This window comes from Onthophagus taurus, chromosome 3 (genome assembly GCF_036711975.1).
Source record: "Onthophagus taurus isolate NC chromosome 3, IU_Otau_3.0, whole genome shotgun sequence".
NCBI classification, from domain to species: domain Eukaryota; kingdom Metazoa; phylum Arthropoda; class Insecta; order Coleoptera; family Scarabaeidae; genus Onthophagus; species Onthophagus taurus.
In genome coordinates this window covers 6448158-6467942 of record NC_091968.1, presented here as the reverse complement: position 1 = coordinate 6467942, position 19785 = coordinate 6448158, and the positions used below count along the sequence as shown (strand labels likewise).

Here is a 19785-nt window from a genome sequence, read left to right as displayed (position 1 = left end):
ACTATCGGGTTTAGCCGTGCGTTAATAGTGTTTGTTCTTAAGCTTAATTCTTACTTAAAAGATTTTCTTAAAAAATATCTACATTGTATTACAGATTCTTTCAGGTTCTCTTTTTTAATTATAATTCCGAAGATAAATTGTGATCGGGGCCATTTCAAAAATTATGATAAGCGCCATCTCTTGTTTTCTATTAATGTACTATACTCTTGAGTATGATGAAATCATATTACCTTGCAAATTTTAATTAATTTTAATAACAATTTTTATTATTTCTTTTTTATTTCCTTGTCTATAGAAGAATATATAACTTAAATATTAATACTTGTAAAATGTATTGAATCTGTTCTCGAACGTTCGGGCAAATAGTCGAGAGTTCGGTTTCGGTAGCCTCGACCGGTGTAATATCGTGAAAATTACTACCCCACCATCCCTCGGCGTCGAGACCGTTCCTTCGTTCTCGTTCGTCCTTTACCCTTCTTCACCCCCCGTCCTCGAGCGAATTATCGATCACCAGCCCTCAAACGCGGCGCTAAATGCCGTTTAGCCAACTGTTTGCCGATGCTGTTCATTTGAGGTTAACTTTAAACGCCCGGTCTGTTTTACACTTCACTCCTCTCCTCTTGTATAAATCGATTTTAATTATTATTGGAAATAGTTTGTCTTCTGAATTACCTTCAGTTATTTTTAGAAATTATTGGTCTCTGTGTTTAAAGCTGAATTGCTTTTGAAGAGAATTAAATTTTAATTAAAATGATATTGATAAAATTTATATAATAATGGTATCGCCGATTTTGTACAATGTTAATCAAGAGAAATCGTACAGAAATTTCAGAGTAATCTTAATTCAAGTTTTAATTAATACTTTAACTGATAAGATTTTAAGTGTTACTGAAAAGAATCTAAAGAAAATAAGAAATGTTTAAATTAAAAGATTGATTTTAAAGTTTTTTTTCCGTTTATACAGTGATTATCAAAAGAAAATGATACAAAATTATAATTATACATAATGATTTAATAAGGTATATAAAATTCTAAGCTTTTTCAGGTTAGTTAACAGTACCATCTCTCAAAAGAATTATTAAGGATAACCGTCCACTTCAGCTACTCTTCGAATCTTTTCAGGCCTACATCTTAGGGTTTTTATGCGATTGTATGAATAGGCAGGTAGATCCTTTCAAAAAGGTCGTTAAAAATCAGACGACGATCGTGTACGTTCGATTTGATACTCACCCTATATTTCGAATGGTCTACGTTTTTGTGGGTAACCGCTCACTCCCTATATAAATTAAATAGCTGCCTCATTTACACCATATAAGCAAATTAAAAGTGATTTATTACAATGCTTCAACATGTTTGCTAACGTTAGAGGAAAGTTGCCTAATTTCGGACACCATTTTGAAAAATTATAGTAAATTATAGTATTTCACGTTCTGGGTTATGCAAAACCAGGAATTAATAAAAACAACAGATTAAATGTGAAAAATTTGAACTATAGCTGCAAACAAAAGTCACAAACATATTTTTTTCTTTTTTTGTGAATTACTTTTCATGGGCCTATTTGAAACACTTCATGCATCTTATCCACTGCTCACCTTGCGTATCTTTAGAACCCAAACCATAACAAAATATACATCCTGTATCGTGTTCATTATCAGAACTTGATGAATCGTCATCGCTACAATAGACTTTTCTTTTCATTTTTTTCGAAAAATTGGTTCTGCTAATTTAGAACAAAGTTAGCTAGACAATAGCTAGACTTCAGTCTAGGTTTCTTACCTCTGTTAGGTTGTGCTATGTTGTACATTTTGCTGTTCGGAATGTTGTTCCTGCGATGATTTCTCCAAAGTGAACACATCCCTTGGCGGAGTAATATTCCTTCGTAAACTATAGGTGTGTTTGGTCGAGGAGTAACTTCTCCATGAATTTGGAAATGTTCTGCTGGGGTGGTGTTCTTTCTTTTTGTCTTTTAATGACAAAATCATGTTCAGCAAACCTATCCCTATTTAAGGAACATATTCCAGATTTTCGAAATCCATTTATGGAAATTTCTGCTTTTGCAGTTTTTAAATAAGCAGGACACATGAGCCTGCAAATTTGATAAGAATTTATAGTACGGCTAGGATTTTGCTGTAACCACATTTGAATTTGCTGCGAATAATATGTTTTATATGGTGACATAAATGAAAGATCAAAGGGCTGCATTTTGTGTGAGGTATGTGGTGGTATACATAATATTGTAACATAGTTTTTTTGCGCAATTTCTATTACGTCTTGTGTGACTATAGTGTCCATCAAAAATAAGAAGAATCGGATCGTCACAAGATGGTTTAGCAAATTGGATAAAATGTTGTAGCCATTGGGTGAAAATATGTTGTTGAATCCAACCCGATGGGAAACACTCCGCAATGTATCCAGGAGGAGCTCCATCTAGCAATTCCATTTTAATATTTTTTCTGGGAAAAACGAGTAAAGGTGGAACAAAACTCCCAGCCGTATTCATACAAAAAGCAACGGTCACTTGCGATCCTCTTTCAGCAGCAGTAACCGTTCCAACCTGCTTTTTGCCTTTTAAAGTGATAACGCGACAATTTTTGGATACTCTGGCAGGATTATGATTAATTTTTTGTATTTGTGGTTCTAGTAGATCAAAAAATGTATTTACATTCTCTGGGGTAAATCCTTTAATTCTGACTTTTGATATGCGTGGCTTTTGAAGAACCCCTTTAGCCACTTCTTACCAGCAGCTCCAGTCTTGTCAGAAAATGGGTGACGCAAACCATACTAATAGCTAACTGATAAGCCATTCTTTTAACATCATTAACGCCGATTCCATAAAACCGTCTATCCATTTCCAAGCAGTATGTCACCAAATTTTCTTCTAATTCAGAAGAAAGAATCGAAGCTGCAACCAATTAGTCAGGACTTTTATGACTTTGTTTAGCATACTCTTCTAATGTTGACTTCGGTACAGCAAACAAGTTAGAAGCTTTAAAATAATACCCCATTTCTTTATTTCTGACCGCATTGATGGCCAACTTCATTTGATTTTAATCCCATTTTTTACGTTTAATGTTTCTTGGTATTTTGCTCTGAAAAAATTTTATTTTCTATAGGTGGATGTACCTACAACGCATTGGACGCTTGCGTTAAACGGATGCGGCTAGAAAAACAATGTCAAATAATGTAATTGACGCAATTCATTGTTTATCAAGACTCACCCGTCTGACGTAAGCCTGGATAATCCACCTTATGGTTATATATGTTTGTCAAAACAAATAATTATTGGGTTCCTAATTTCGGATATCCGAAATTGGGAACTCAAGACTATCTGGAATTAGGAAAATTAAAGAAGATTTTCTTTCTGCCTAGGCAAACAATAGTTCGTTACAGTTTTACCATTAAATGTCTAGGCAAATACTATTGGACAAGACAAGTAGTATCTGTCTAAGCTTGTTTTAGGCAAATACCATTTTTTCGATACAACAATGCAATATAGAGTAGGTACCTGTTCACAATAAAATAAAGTAATTCCTATTGTTATCAACCTACGTTTCTTAAATTAAAGTCACTAATGTGAGTCAAATTATTTTCGTATCATTTTCAAAAAATGCATAACAGTTTCATATCCTTTTATTAAGTTTAATAAAAATACAAATAAACGATTAATTTCTTGAAGACTTAAATACTAAATACAAAAATGTACTTGTTTTGACAATTGTTGCTGGAATGGCATCTACTATTGCACATCATCTTATATTTGAACCAACTACACCTTTTTGTACTGCACTGAAATTTCGAAGGCTGGCACTGGCATTTTGAAATCCTTTGCCCAGAAAACAGTGACTGTGAAGTGCAGAACTCTCTTAAAGAAATAAAGCATTCCCGGGGTTGGATTAATTTAAAGAGCTATTTGCCTGAAAATATTTTAGGCATATGCTATTTCTCTAGGAATATATAGAATTTAGACTGAAATAAATGGAATAAAATTATTTGCCTAGGCAGATAGTATCTGACTAGTAAAAAGTTATTTACCTTAAACAACTATTTGCCTCTGACATATACATTTAGGTTGTTATACCCAACCTTCGTTTTAATCATGTTCGTTTTTTATACAGGAGTTATAGAAATACCTTGCCATATGAAATTAAGAAACCATCCGAAAATAGGCGACTTTCCTCTAGTTTTAGTCTTCAGACGCACGGTTAAACCCGAATATTTCTAGTTCTAGGTTCACTCTAAAAGTGGAACTAACACTAGACCTAGAACAAAGAATCATTCAAATAGCATCTTATAAAGTGATAAATCAAAATATTTAGTAGTGATTAAGACATGTATCGAAACATTCTTGAGAATCCCTAGGTCTTAGGCAGATTATTTAAGAGTATGCAAAAACAAAGTTAGAAAACGCAAGGAAATGATTTTGTGAAGTTTCAAAGATTTTAGTGTATAGGAAAAGCTGATAGGTGTGAATCAAAATGGTTCTAATTCATTAAAAGCATATCTGGAATACTTAACAAAGAAAAAAAAATTAAATAAAATTGATTTTAATGTTTTTGAAAGTGTTTCAAAGATATCAAGAAATAGATAAAGTCGATTGGTGTTTGCCAAAATGGTTCAAATCGATCATAGACATTGTTAGATTACTTGATAAAGTAGAAAGAAATCAATAAAGGCAACGGGAATGATTTTGTAAAATTTCAAACATTTTGGCATATAGAAAAAGGTGAATCATAGTGGTTCTAATGCACTGAAAACATCACTAAAATACTTAATAAACTTCAAATTGCAAAATTGACGTTTCCAACATGATTAATAGCATTCTTAAAAGCTCTATGTACTTTAAGTTTGTTGTCTCTGTAAGATTATTGTTAGAAATGAGATCCTGGATTAAAATCTAACCTCAAATTTAATAATAAGCTACAAAAAACATACAGGGTGATTTGTAACATACGGAGCAGATTAAAAGGGTAGGTAGTAATGGCCAAACGGAAGATATTTTCTTAATAATGTTTTGACTACAACGTAATAATCACAAAGATATAGAACGTTAAAGTTGAATTAATGGCCGAGCATTTCTTACGATATACGATATTACACTACGTTTAAATTCAAACTGCGAGTATTTCGGGATTACTTAAACAATGCATAATTAACACCAATAATAAAATCTTTGTAATATGGCAGCTACGGCTACTTAAAAATTTGTTAAATCGCTCAAAAACTGGTGTTTGTTTGTTGAGAACCGCTGATACCATGTTTTTATTGCTGCCAATCCAGTTGATTTGGTTACCTAGCAAAAATGGACAATGACTTATTTAAAAATGTTTTTAACAAAACATTTAGAAAATCTCTTCAGTTTGACCCCAAGTACCTACCCTTTTAGTTTGCTCCGCATGTTATAAATTACCCTGTATATATGTTAAAGTAAGGAAAGAAGATTAATTTACATTAAAAAAGTAACATTTTCGTAAAAAATAAAAGTAAAAATATATATATTATACAGTGTGTCCCCGGATAGGTGAAACAACTCTTATAAAAGGTAAATTTTTTTTGATATTAATTGTCATCTTTTGGGCTTTAGCCCTGCTTGATTAACGACTAATTTTGAACATATTATCAATTTTTAAAAAACAAGTGAGCATTGACAGCGAAAGAAAAACTCTTTTTGTGGCAGGTAAAGTACCTTTTCTGTTTACAGTACGTGAGTGTTACTAAAAAGTTTTGTTCAGAATGAAAAACTATGGCCATATGCAAAGTTTCGGATTGATCGGCTTACTTTGAAAAAATCCGTATCAAACAATTTTATTTCTGACAAAGACTGCCATGGAAAAACAAAATTGCTTTCCTGTCGCTGTTAATCTGTCAAACTGTAATTTAGTAAACTTAAAGTGTTTTTTAAATACAATGTTAACATTAGAGGAAAAAGTTTACGTGATTCATTGTTATGGAACCGGGGAAAAACCGATAAATATGGTTATTGCTTTATTTAGTGAAAAATTTCCAAATACTGGAATTATAAGAAGTACTTCACTCTAAGAAAAAAATTATGATGACACTGATTAACTATTTTCTTTTGTGGGCGAACACACACTTAATTTTTTGTGAACATTTTCAGAACGGTTTGTTTATTTCTACAGAATAATATGAATCTGAAAACAAAAAATCGTAATAAAGTACTATTGACGAAAATAATAAACAATGGATTTTATCAAAGCAGGCCGATGATTCCGAAAATTTGCATATGGCCATAACATTTCATTCTGAATAAAATTTCTTAGTAACATTTTACCATACTGTAAACAAAAAAGGTACGTTACACAAGAAATTTTCGCTTCAGTGTCAACTCACTTGTTTTTTTAAATTTGAAAATATGTTCAAAATTAGTCTTTAACCAAACAGGGCTGAACCCCAAAAGATGACAATTAATATCGAAAAAAATTAACATTTTATAAGAGTCGTTTCACCTATCCGGGGACACACTGTATATAAAGAAAAGAAAACACAAAATTCTTAAATAACTAAACTTTAGGATTATAAAATCACATGTTTACCCATTATTATTATTATTAATTAATTATTATATTATTTTTCTTCACTTATAGCGGTTTCTAGTTCTAGGTTTAAGGTTAGTTCTAGTGACGGTTCAAGTATAAAACTAGAACTAACACTATACCTAGAACTAGAATCATTCGGGTTTAGCCGGTAGTTCTACTTTTATTTCAGTAAAAATAGACAACTATTTAGTATTTAACAAGTATTAAAACTAGAACAAAGACACGTTCTTCAGACGCATGGCTAAACCCGAAGCTTTCTAGTTCTAGGTCTAGTGTTAGTTCTAGTTTTACACTATCACTGTTACTATATAGAACTAACACTATACCTAGAACTAGAATCATTTGGGTTTAGTTGCTCGTCTCTAAAGACGGCTAAACCCGAGTGATTCTAGCTCTAGGTATAGTGTTAGTTCTAGTTTTACGCTAGCACTCTCACTATGTAGAACTAACACTATACTTAGAACTAGAATCATTTGGGTTTAGCCGCACGTCTCTAAAGACGGCTAAACCCGAATGATTCTAGCTCTAGGTATAGTGTTAGTTTTACACTAGCACTGTCACTATGTAGAACTAACACTATACTTAGAACTAGAATCATTTGGGTTTAGCTGCACATCTCTAAAGACGGCAAGTTATAGGTCGAGTGTTAGTTCTAGTGACAGTGTTAGGTAGCGCTAATAAGGACTAGATAGAGCTAGATTGTATATTGTTATTGAACTAAAACTAGAACTAATACTAGAAATATTCCGTTAGTTTTGATTGTTATTCAGCGTTAGATTGTTGTTTGAACTAAAAGTGGAACTAACATAGATCTAGAACTAGAAAGTTTCGTTTTTAACTGTGCATCTTCAGACGCATTATATTATATTGTTAGTCCATTATATCGATACTTCACAGTCTATGTTATAGTAAACTTTTTATACAGGGTGAGTCAGAAAGAATGGGAAATCCGAATACCGGAGACACTAAACACATTTGTTTTGTGATTACTCGTAGAGAGCGCTAGATACACACTGTGCGTTTGAGATATCAAGTCATGACTATTTTGTCAGTTGAGATATGGTGAATTAGAACCAGAAATCTGAAGGAGTATTCCATTCTGCACAAAAAAGGTACTCTTGCTTACATTGTCTAAGTCTACTGGTTTCCAAGTAATCTGCTTTTAATTGTTTCAAAGTAATTTTAAGGTTAACATTTAAAATCAATAACATACAGTAACTATAGCAATTAGTAATGATAGTAATCGATAACAATAACAATTAATTAATAACAATAGAATATGGTAACCATTTTCAAAAATCCAGTGGACTTAAATCTGGATTTCTCACTATTAAAAAACTTATTATGTCGTGGCATTTTCAAATTGGTAATAACTTTATTGTTGTTAAAAATGATTATTGCACACGGAAATTAAATCAATGTTGACAATTAGCAGGCAATTGTCAAAACATAAGCGGAAAAATAACCTAACTTTGCTTATGTTAAAAAATAAATATTTTAGAAGAAAAAATACATTTAAACATTTAAAAGTAAATAATTCGAAAACCGATAGACTTAGACAATTTCAATAAGAGTACCTTTTTTATGTAAAATTGAATGCTCTTTGTGATTTCCAGCTCTTATTGGTCGTAGCTGTCGAGTCAAAAAACTTATGATTTGATTTATCAAACGAGCAACGTGTATCTAGCGCCCTCTACGAGCAATAACAAAACAAGTTTCAAATTCGTATTTCTCATGCTCGAAAACATAAAACTACCAAATTTTATGGTAATAGTACAAAAACCTTCAAAATTATCAAGAAATTTCGAAATAAGAATTTAACTTTCAACACCCTATGCCTCGAAAACCACTGACATTTGTATAAGAGATGTTACGTTAAATCATCATATTTTGGTATCTAGTATCTCGAGTATTCGGATTTCCCATTCTTTCTGATTAACCCTGTATAATAAACATGACAACTAACTAATCTTATGATTATCAGCCATCTATTATCACAAACGCATGTTATTATTATTTTAAAACCAATTAATCATTATAAAATGTAGATTAAGAATTTATTGGTCTCGAAATAATATATTAGTAGAGATTATAGAAAAAAAGTAGTTGTGGTAAAATTAAATGGAAAGGGATAAAAGTTAGATTTAGAAATACCAAAACGTGCCGCGGTTGTTTTCTGAACCGGTGAGCGTGAAAACGAAATTTTTGTTGCAATTAGGTCAGTTTGGTAACGCATCCTCTTCTTACAGTACTTTGCGGTTTCAGTTGCGAAACGTGTGACTCGATTTTAAGCAATGTTGTGTATTTAAAAAAATTGCATTGTTCTCTCTCTCGCACACATTACGCACGTAGAAACAAGTCGAACCGTAAAATTAAAATTATTCAACGATAACTACATCCTTTTTTAATAAGTACGGTTTTGGCGACGTTGCCAGGTTTTGAAATGATTACGATTTTTATACTGGCTACCGAAAGTAACCTTCATAATTATTATCCATTTCAAAAATACTTGTGATAAATTCGCGTTGCTGCTGCGCGACGCTATCGGAATTTTCGATAAGTTCTGGTGCGCAATAATCGAAAAATTAGAATTAGTAGAAAAGAGTTGTGGATGATGTCGTCGCAGTTCAAAGTCCACATTTTTGTTTAATTCTTTTTTATAGATAAAGTAGATATACGACGTGTAATTACGCACGATTTCTTACAGGAAATCGATCGCGTGCTACCGTTTTACAATCTCGCCGAGTCTCCGAACACTTTTACCCGACTTTCCATCGACTATTTGCTGCCCGATCCACTCGAATCGGACATGAAGCTTGTTCGCCAATTGCAAAATTAGCTAACGAGTTGTTTTGCCATTCTCTAATTTGTGTTACGTAACTAAACAGGAAAAAAAGGACTTTTTGCTTCACATTTCTGATATTTTTTGTTATCACTTTCCTTCTATTTGAAAACTTTCGTATCTTCTATCGGGTACAATAAAAATTTCTTAACGACGTAATCTTAAAATAAAAATTGTGTACAAGCAAAAAAGAATTACTTTCTAAACGCGATTAATTGAGGGGGATTTGAAACAAAAACACTAACTTTCTTTACAAAAGAAACCTAATAAAATTTCTTCAGTTCTCTCCTCCTTTGAGTGAATGAGTTAATTGGGTGAGTCGGATGAGAGAAAAGAAAGCGATGGATAACTCAACAACAACGACAAAGTTTCACTCATAATAAATAGTTTACCCTATTATAAAAAAAACAAACTATTCGAAACTAGGGAGAGAAATATATTTTTTGGGGCGGGATTTCCGGCTGGATCCTATAAAAAAATAAACAACCAAACAACACGATTGTTCTTTCTTCTAAAGGAAACCGGGTCGGTTGCAAAACACGTCTATAAACAATAAATATCCGATTTGCATAACGACGACAGACACAGATCGACCTCTTCGTGTGGTGCGTCTGCGCGAAAACGACGATGCAGGAAAGAACGAAAGAAGGATTTCGTCGCCGCGCGCTGTGGTCACTTTGGAATTTGAAAGCAGCACCAGCTAACTTGTTGCTATCTGTCGTCATTCGTTTGAAATCGCTTTTTGAAAAGCTTCTTTCTATACTTTGGATTGATGGTGATTGAAAAAGTAAAAGTTTTAAAGAGACGAAATGATGTGGTTATAAAATAAAAAGTCTATTTAGTTGACTTTGAAAGTTTTTGTTTAAGAACCCCAATTACAATAATGAAATAATTGTTTTTGTAAAACATGACATTTTTCTTCGTGAAACTAAATCAGTCGTATTTAAACAAGGCAAAAGTCCTCATCGCAGAGCACTTTAGAAGCTTTCTTTGAAACTTTTCACCAAATAATCTTTTCAAAGCTAATTTTTTGCAGAGGCCATATCTGGACAACTGCTTTTCATCGTTTGTTTTTCAAAAACTAACTAATTCACAATAATGTTTAGATTACGTAAGATGAGGTCGCTTGCAGCCGAGGCGCTACATGAATGCTATATCGATATAAAAACTACTTTCAACGAAATCAATAGTAATAAATACATTGAAACCACTTCATATACAAAAACTGACCAATTTACAACGATATCAAGAGTAATAAAGTCGAGGTCCCTTTCGGCTGAGCCGCTACATTGATACCACATCGCATACAAAAACTAACCAATTCACAACGATATCAAGATAAAGCAGCCGATGCACCACATGAATGCCATATCCATATAAAAACTACCAGCTTTCAACGACATCAAGAGTAATAAGGCCGAGGCGCTACATTGCTGTCACATCGTATACAGAAAGTAACCAATTTACAAGATATCGTGATTTAGTAGCCGAGGCGTCACATGAATGCTATAACGATATAAAACTTACCAGCTTTCAACGCTATTAAGAGTAATAAAGCCGAGGTCGCTTACGGCCGAGGAGCTAGATGAATCCCATATCGATATAAAAACTATCAGCTTTGAACGACATTAAGAGTAATAAAGCCGAGGTCGCTTGCGGCCGAGGCGTTACATTGATACCACATCGCATACAAAAACTAACCACTTCACAACGATATTAAGATTAAGTAAGCCGAGGTCGTTTGCGGCCGAGGCGCTACATTAATACCACATCGCATACAAAAACTAACCAATTAGCAACGATATCAAGATTAAGTAAGCTGCGGTTGCTTGCAGCCGCGGCGTTACATTGATACCACATCGCATACAAAAACTAACCAATTAGCAATGATATCAAGATTAAGTAAGCCGAGGTCGCCCGCAGCCGCGACGCTACATTGATACCACATCGCATACAAAAACTAACCAATTGGCAACGATATCAAGATTAAGTAAGCCGAGGTCGCTTGCAGCCAAGGCACTTCATGAATGCCATATCGATAAGAAACTACCAGCTTTCAACGACATCAAGAGTAATAAAGCCGAGTTTAGAAGACATGCAGAACGCATACAATCGAACCTACAACAGCTACATAAATAAATTAATATATCTTCACTCCAGTATACCGTAAACCGACATCGTCCACCTTTTAACCCTTCCTATCAGTTCGACTTGAAGAGGAACCTGACGATGTATAACATAACACCTGTTTTCAAAGCCGGAACTAAACTTGGACAAATCCTTATTAATAACAAGCACAAGTTCCAACATTCAGAGTGATGAATTGTGACAACTGCGAAAAATTCTACATTGTTGAGACGGGTCGTTCTTTCCATACTAGAGCTAAAGAATATTTATCACAAAGTGGCTCATCCTTTTTCAACCACCTTGGAGAAGAAAACCATATGTCCAATGTTGGTAACATAAGTCTGATGTTGTCAAGGTCATGAACAAATCCAGAGAGATGAACTTATACTAAGAATATATGATACTACTCAATAAAAAAATTAACGAAGATCTACTACATTACCAATATTGAACAACATTACCAATATTAATGAACATAGACATTTTTTGAAATTCGTATAAATAGTTTAAATTTTCCTGTTTATACAAGACATTTTTTATCATATATTTGTTTGCTTACTTGTCAGTTCATCATGATACCTATTTGCGTTAACGTCTCCTTTTACAATTCATTTTAACATATTTTAACTTATTTACTATATGAATGCTATATCGATAAAAGAATTACCAGCTTTCAACGACATCAAGAGTAACAAAGCCGAGGTGGGTTGCGGTCGAGGTGCTACATTGATACCACATCGCATACAAAAATTAACCAATTCACAACGATTTTAAGATTAAGTAAGCCGAGGTTGCTTGCGGCCGAGGCGCTACATGAATGCCACATCGGTATAAAAACTACCAGCTTTTAACGACATCAAGAGTAATAAATCCGAGGTCGCTTGCGGCCGAGGCGCTACATTAATGTCACATCGTATACAGAAACTAACCAATCCACAAGATATCGGGATTAAGTAGCCGAGGCGTCACATGAATGCTATAACGATATAAAACTTACCAGCTTTCAACGCCATTAAGAGTAATAAAGCCAAGGTTGCTTGCGGCCGAGCCACTACATGAATACCATATCGATAAAAAACTACCAGCTTTCAACGACATTAAGAGTAATAAAGCCGAGGTCGCTTGCGGCCGAGGCGCTACATTGATACCACATGGCATACAAAAACTAACCAATTAGCAACGATATCAAGATTAAGTAAGCCGAGGTCGCTTGCGGCCGAGGCGCTACATCGATACCACATCGCATACAAAAATGAACCAATTCACAACGATAATAAAATTAACTAAGCCGAGGTTGCTTGCGGCCCAGGCGCGACATGAACGTCATATCGGTATAAAAACTACCAGCTTTCAACGACATCAAGAGCAATAAAGCCAAGGTCGCTTGCGGCCGAGGTTCTACTCTGATACCACATCGCATACAAAAACTAATCAATTCACAACGACATCAAGATCGAGTAAGCCAAGGTCGCTTACGACCGAGGCACTACATGAATGCCATATCGATAAAAAATTACCAGCTTTCAACATCATCAAGGGTAATACAGCCGAGATCGCTTGTGGCCGAGGCGCTACATCGATATTACATCGATACAAAAACAAATCACTACAACCAAATCACTGTTTAATCAAGGTTAAACAAGCGAAAGTTGCTTCCGGCCGAACAGAGTGATTCTCAACCTATACGCATAAACTTTGGGATTTATTCCTCATAACAAATAATGACTAACTGGTGAAAAAAGTTGTAGCAAAAGTTTTCTAGTTTCCTAGATATCCTTAACTTTCGAATTAAGAATAAATAGAAATTACTTGAAACTACGATGGTGATAAACTGTTACAATTTTAACAACTGTTGTTTTAGTACGCTTGTATCATTGTGACATTTAAACTGTGTAATAATAACATAATAACATTTAAAGCTTATAAAAATTATGGTGCACAATTTCTCTAACGAAGAACTTATGGACATGATACTTGCATACGGGGAATCACGGGAAAATTCTGTGCTTGCGGCTCGTCTTTACACAGAAAAGTTTCCAACGAGATATCATCCGGCACGTAAATCCTTTTTACGTGTGGTGTAACGTGGTAGAGAAAATGGCAATATTCGACAGAAGCTTGGGCAAAATAGAGCAGCTTTTTGCATCGTTAATGCCGAAGAGGAGATTTTGAATATCGTCGAAAAGCAGCCTGGCCTAAGTACTAGGATACTTGCAGAGCAACATAGGGTATCCACATTTTGGCGAATATTGAGGCACAACCAACTCTATCCATATCACGTGAAACGTGTACAAACCCTACACCAGCGGATCATCCCCCTCGAGTACAATTTTGTGAGTGGTTAACATCAACATCAGTTGAACCCAAACTTTACTAATAACGATTTACGTTAATGCATTATTGGGCGATGCAGAATCATCGTATTACTCGCCGAATACATTTTCAACAAAGATTTTCTGTGAATTTCTCCAGAATTTTCATTCTGGATAATCGATTAATTGGTGCTCGTTATTTACAATTTTTGCACGATAATTTACCGAGACTGCTCGAAGATGTTGCGCTTGATGTTAGACAAGCTATGTGGTTTCCTCAAGATGGTGCTCCAACACATTTTTGGATGGAAGTGCGATAATGTGTTTTCCGGAAGATGGATAGGTCGAGGTGGTCCAATCGCCTAGCCACCCCTATCGCCTATTTTATGTATTCATCATTGAAAGTGAACTTCACGTATATCTAGGAAACTAAAAAACTCATGCTGCAATTTTTTTTCTCCTAGTAGTTATTATTTGTCATGAGGGATAAATCCCCAAGTTTATGCGTAAACGTTGAGAATCACTTGATTTCAACGATATCAAGATTCACTATATAATATTTTTATGAGATATATTTTACTTCAAAATTATGAAAATTATACTCTGTGTGAAAATTTTGTTACACTCTAAATGGTTTGCTCCACAGCTTTTTCTGCTCTTTTAGCAATTTCCTTAATTGAGATAAAAAGTCAAAATCAAAATGGTTAAAATTTAGCAAAATTCTATGTATAAAACTTAGATTTAAAGAAATATTTTGCTGAGTTAGAATATGATGAAGTTGATTATTTGTGCGACCTCAAAATTAATGATCTATCAATATAATTAAATATTATTATATGTAAATTACATTTCTTAAAACAACCATTAAATATGTAGGTAAGAAAATTAATAATAATTTATTTATTAATAATGAGCAAGAATTCTAAGAAGACGACCAAGTACTAAGATATATCAAAATTGTTTGTGACATATGTAAACGTTAAATCTTACGTCAGTGTTTTTAAAATATCACGTGCAGTTCTTGTAAATTTCTGTTGTCGACTTTCTTATCTTGTATTTCTATTTGCCGGCTATGACCAAATCAAAACGATTTTTTTACATACAATATTAATAAAGATCTAGATCTAGAGAATATTAATAAATGTATATTTTACTTAAAAATTATATTGACTACATATTTGCACTATCTACAAACAATCTTTTTATCGATGTATACTCGCACACAAAAATGGTGTTTTAAGCTAAAACTTATTTTTTTTTTATTTTGAAATTCTCCAAGGTCTACTTGAATATAACTCTTTAAATATTGTCGTAGTGTTGGTTAAGAAAGGAGGTTTGGTTTTAACAATAAGCAGCAACTTGTCCACCTCTACCTTTCGAGAGAGATCTATTTCCTGTCGCGGCCGAAGGTGATCCGCCGGCCGCGCAACACAGCGAACGACGCATCCGTTACGACGACGGCTTTTTCTAACGGGTACACCGCGTGGACGGTGCGCATGCGTCGAATGCCTCCATACAATGTTGTCCCGTTCGAGTACCGGAATTCACGCGAATACCTAATCAAATTGCAAATATAAAATCTCTACGTATTACGAAAAATTTTATTCCAATAAAAAAAAAGACAGAAATTTCTTAATATAAGCCAATTGTGATAAAAAAATGTATTTTTAAAGTAAATCTAGAACTAATAGAAGCACTATTACTAACACTAACACTAGACCTAGAAATTTTCGTGCATCTTTTGAAAAAGTATTTGACGTTTCGGATTCCATGTTGCAACCTGTATTTGATCTCTCTTTGTCATAATGTTTTCAAAATAAAGTATGCGAGGGGTGTAAAGTTTTTAGAGTAGCATCGTTTCCATGGCTTACCGCTTATCTGCGCGGCGTTCCTAACGAAAACAAATGACCGCCGCACTGGGCATGACCGGTACGGCACCTCGCGGCCGTTCCTGATAACGGCCGTCAGTCGACTTTCGACCGTTGCGCAGCCAACTGCGAATCGCCGCGAGCCAGCGCAACCCAACCAGCTAGCCGCCCGTTATTTAAAATAGAAGCAAGTGCAATCGGAGCGCCGTCGCGCAGCCCTTTCGATGACGTAGAAACTGAAACGGAATCACGTTAAATTTTTTTTCTACAATTTTTTCGTTTTTATTTTACTAAATTTCGACGTGTGTGCGATTCTTCCCCCGTTTGGTGCCTCGGTGGCGGTAGAAGCGGTGGCGGCGGCGACGGTCGTAGTGACAACGTCGGCTACGAGCTCGCGTTTTGTTTCTGCAACAAGTGGCGATGCAAATCAAGGTTAGGTGTGCGCTTTTTCGCGTCGATCGATAGGTGTTTGTTTCTTGTTGTTTTTTGGGTGCATGTTTGAAAAACACGCGATTACGTGCGCGCTAACCTATATTTTGATGACGTCCAATGATGTAAATATTTCTTTAATTTTTTTTTAAATTTTATTCATCGTTTTGTATTTGTACCAAAAATTTTGATTCGCTCTATATATTTTTTAAAAAATTTTTGTATAAACACGAAATCCTCAAGTAGTTTATTTTGTTTTATCGGCGGAAATCACTTCACTATATTATTTATAATTTATTTATCAAATGTGTCTTTTTTACCAAGTCTAATCAAAAGTTATAAATAGCAAAATAATAATATTTTTCTTTTTTAAAATGTGTCAGCATTATTCTTTTTATAAATATTATTAAGTTATAAATTTGAAAATTTTAAGTTTCAGAAACATCGGCAAGCATTTTAATCCCAATTACTTGTTACACTTTTATTTCCTCAATTTTGTTGTAATATTTCCTTTGGGCTTGGTTATTTTTTAATTATTCACAAATGTGTCATCAAAAACAGACTTTTTCTGCAACTTATAACGCAACAGGGCTGTTTGCCGCAATCAAGGTCTACAACGACATCTACTAGCAATGAAATTATCATGCCCAAACTATCACACTGCCACAAAGATGCTTAGCCTTCTTCCTAAAACTCATTTTTTTTTACTCCTAACGTTTTTTATTATTGGCAACCAGACATTCGGTAGTTTGACTTCTACGTATATAATTGCAAGTCCGTCTTGGAGAGAAATACACTTTTAATTCTCCAATTTTGTTGTAATATTTCCTTTGGGCTTGGTTATTTCTTAATTATGCACAAATGTGTCATCAAAAACAGACTTTCTGCAACTTATAACACAACAGGGCTGTTTGCCGCAATCAAGGCCCACAACGACACCTACTGGCAATGAAATTACCATGCCCAAAGTATCACGCTGCCACAAAAAAGCTTGGTTTTCTTCCTAAAACGAATTTTTTTGTACTCCTAACGCTGTTTATTATTGGCAACCATACATTCGGTGGTTTGACTTCTACGTATATAATTCCAAGTGCGTCTTAGAGAGAAATTGACTTTTATTTCTCCAATTTTGTTGTAATATTTCCTTTGGGCTTGGTTATTTCTTAATTATGCACAAATGCGTCATCAAAAACAGACTTTTTCTGCAATTTATAACGCAACAGGGCTATTTGCCGCAATCAAGACCTACAACAGCACCTACTGGCAATGAAATTATCATGCCCAAACTATCACGCTGCCACAAAGATGCTTGGCCTTCTTCCTAAATCTTATTTTTTACTCCTAACGCTGTTTATTGGCAACCAAACATTCGGTGGTTTGACTTCTACGTATATAATTCCAAGTCCATCTTAGAGAGAAATACACTTTTAATTCTCCAATTTTGTTGTAATATTTCCTTTGGGCTTGGTTATTTCTTAATTATGCACAAATGTGTCATCAAAAACAGACTTTTTCTGCAATTTATAACGCAACAGGGCTATTTGCCCCAATCAAGACCTACAACAGCACCTACTGGCAATGAAATTATCATGCCCAAACTATCACGCTGTCACAAAGATGCTTGGCCTTCTTCCTAAATCTTATTTTTTACTCCTAACGCTGTTTATTGGCAACCAAACATTCGGTGGTTTGACTTCTACGTATATATTTCCAAGTCCATCTTAGAGAGAAATACACTTTTAATTCTCCAATTTTGTTGTAATATTTCCTTTGGGCTTGGTTATTTCTTAATTATGCACAAATGTGTCATCAAAAACAGACTTTTTCTGCAACTTATAACGCAACAGGGCTGTTTGCCGCAATCAAGGCCTACAACGACATCTACTGGCAATGAAATTATCATGCCCAAACTATCACGCTGCTACAAAGATGCTTAGCCTTCTTCCTAAAACTCATTTTTTTTACTCCTAACGCTGTTTATTATTGCCAACCAGATATTCGGTGGTTTCACTTCTACGTATATAATTCCAAGTGCGTCTTAGAGAGAAATTGACTTTTATTTCTCCAATTTTGTTGTAATATTTCTTTTGGGCTTGGTTATTTCTTAATTATGCACAAATGTGTCATCAAAAACAGACTTTTTCTGCAATTTATAACGCAACAGGGCTATTTGCCGCAATCAAGACCTACAACAGCACCTACTGGCAATGAAATTATCATGCAAAAACTATCACGCTGTCACAAAGATGCTTGACCTTCTTCCTAAATTTTATTTTTTACTCCTAACGCTGTTTATTGGCAACCAGACATTCGGTGGTTTGACCTCTACGTATATAATTCCAAGTCCGTCTTAGAGAGAAATACACTTTTATTTCTCCAATTTTGTTGTAATATTTCCTTTGGACTTGGTTATTTCTTAATTATGCACAAATGTGTCATCAAAAACAGACTTTTTCTGCAACTTATAACACAACAGGGCTTAATAAAAAAGTTTACTCACTAAATTACAATCATTAGATATATCTAATTGTAAGATTTTTTCCCCTCTGCGGCTTCACCTCTACTAACAACAAGTTAATTCCTACTATATTTTTAGATTGGTAACAAAGCCAAAATGGAAAGATATTAGGAATCTGTACAAAGTACCAATAAACTTAAAGGTCTGAACACCATTATTGTTTTGTTGTCTTTCACTTGGACCAAAGGTTCAACTTCATTGCCGCGTCAAAAAATGAAATTACACTTCATCATCTGAAGCTCTGTGGAATTCTTTCGAATTCCTGCTTGGAATTTTCTGGAAAGGTGCAGATTCAAGAAAGAAACTTTAACATAATGGCTCTCGGTAGTTTGTCAGACTTATCATACTACTGTTATACTTGGCGGGACACTATACGAATCAAACTGACCTGAAACACTATTATGGAGTAAAAACTCCAAAAATTGTTGTATGCAGAGAGTATTTTATTGTTTGCTAGGTATGACAAATTTATTGAACACGAACATTAAGTTGTCGTCATCAAAGGTTGAGTCTTCGTTATCTTCAACATTCTGTCAGAGTGCAAAATGATATTTCTTGTAGATGGTATTCACACAGATCAAAAAATGTCACTTGAAAAAATTAGGTTAGTACGGACATAAGATAGATAACAAATTTCTGTTTGGTCAACATCATTTTCCAGCACAGCTTTAAACAAACACGGCCGTTTTCGTTTAGTCGCCTCCGGCTAGCATTTTTTTAATGAAACGTCAAAAAATGTCACTTGAAAATGTAAACTTAAAACGGACAGAAGCCAGCACAACTTCAAACTAGCACGGCCGTTTTCGAAGACATCGGCTGCCACAAAGATGCTTTTTTTTAAATTTTTTTATACTCCTAACGCTGTTTATTATTGGCAACCATACATTCGGTGGTTTGACTTCTACGAATATAATTCCAAGTCCTTCTTAGATATAAATAGACTTTTATTTCTCCAATTTTGTTGTAATATTTCCTTTTAGCTTGGTTATTTCTTAATTATGCACAGATGTGTCAAAAACTAACTTTTTCTGCAACTTATAACGCAATAGGGCTGTTTGCGGCAAACAAGGCCTACACCGACACCTATTCGTAATGAAATTATCATGCCCAAACTATAGCGCTGCCATAACCATGT

The 19785-nt window shown here is 34.3% G+C and overlaps 1 protein-coding gene across 5 annotated transcripts in view; it reads left to right on the top strand.

Annotated features, from left to right (window-relative positions):
• LOC111413460 (neurogenic protein mastermind) overlaps positions 1-19785 on the top strand; it is a 75983-nt gene that overhangs the window by 17636 nt on the left and 38562 nt on the right. For 2 of the 5 annotated variants that reach the window (XM_071195159.1, XM_071195158.1), the window contains exon 1: positions 16142-16257. The exons of 2 other annotated variants lie outside the window; for them this stretch is intronic. In XM_071195159.1, coding sequence (XP_071051260.1) covers positions 16198-16257 — 60 coding nt within the window. In that variant the 5' untranslated portion in view covers positions 16142-16197. One more of the 5 variants, XM_071195160.1, reaches the window with a different exon arrangement.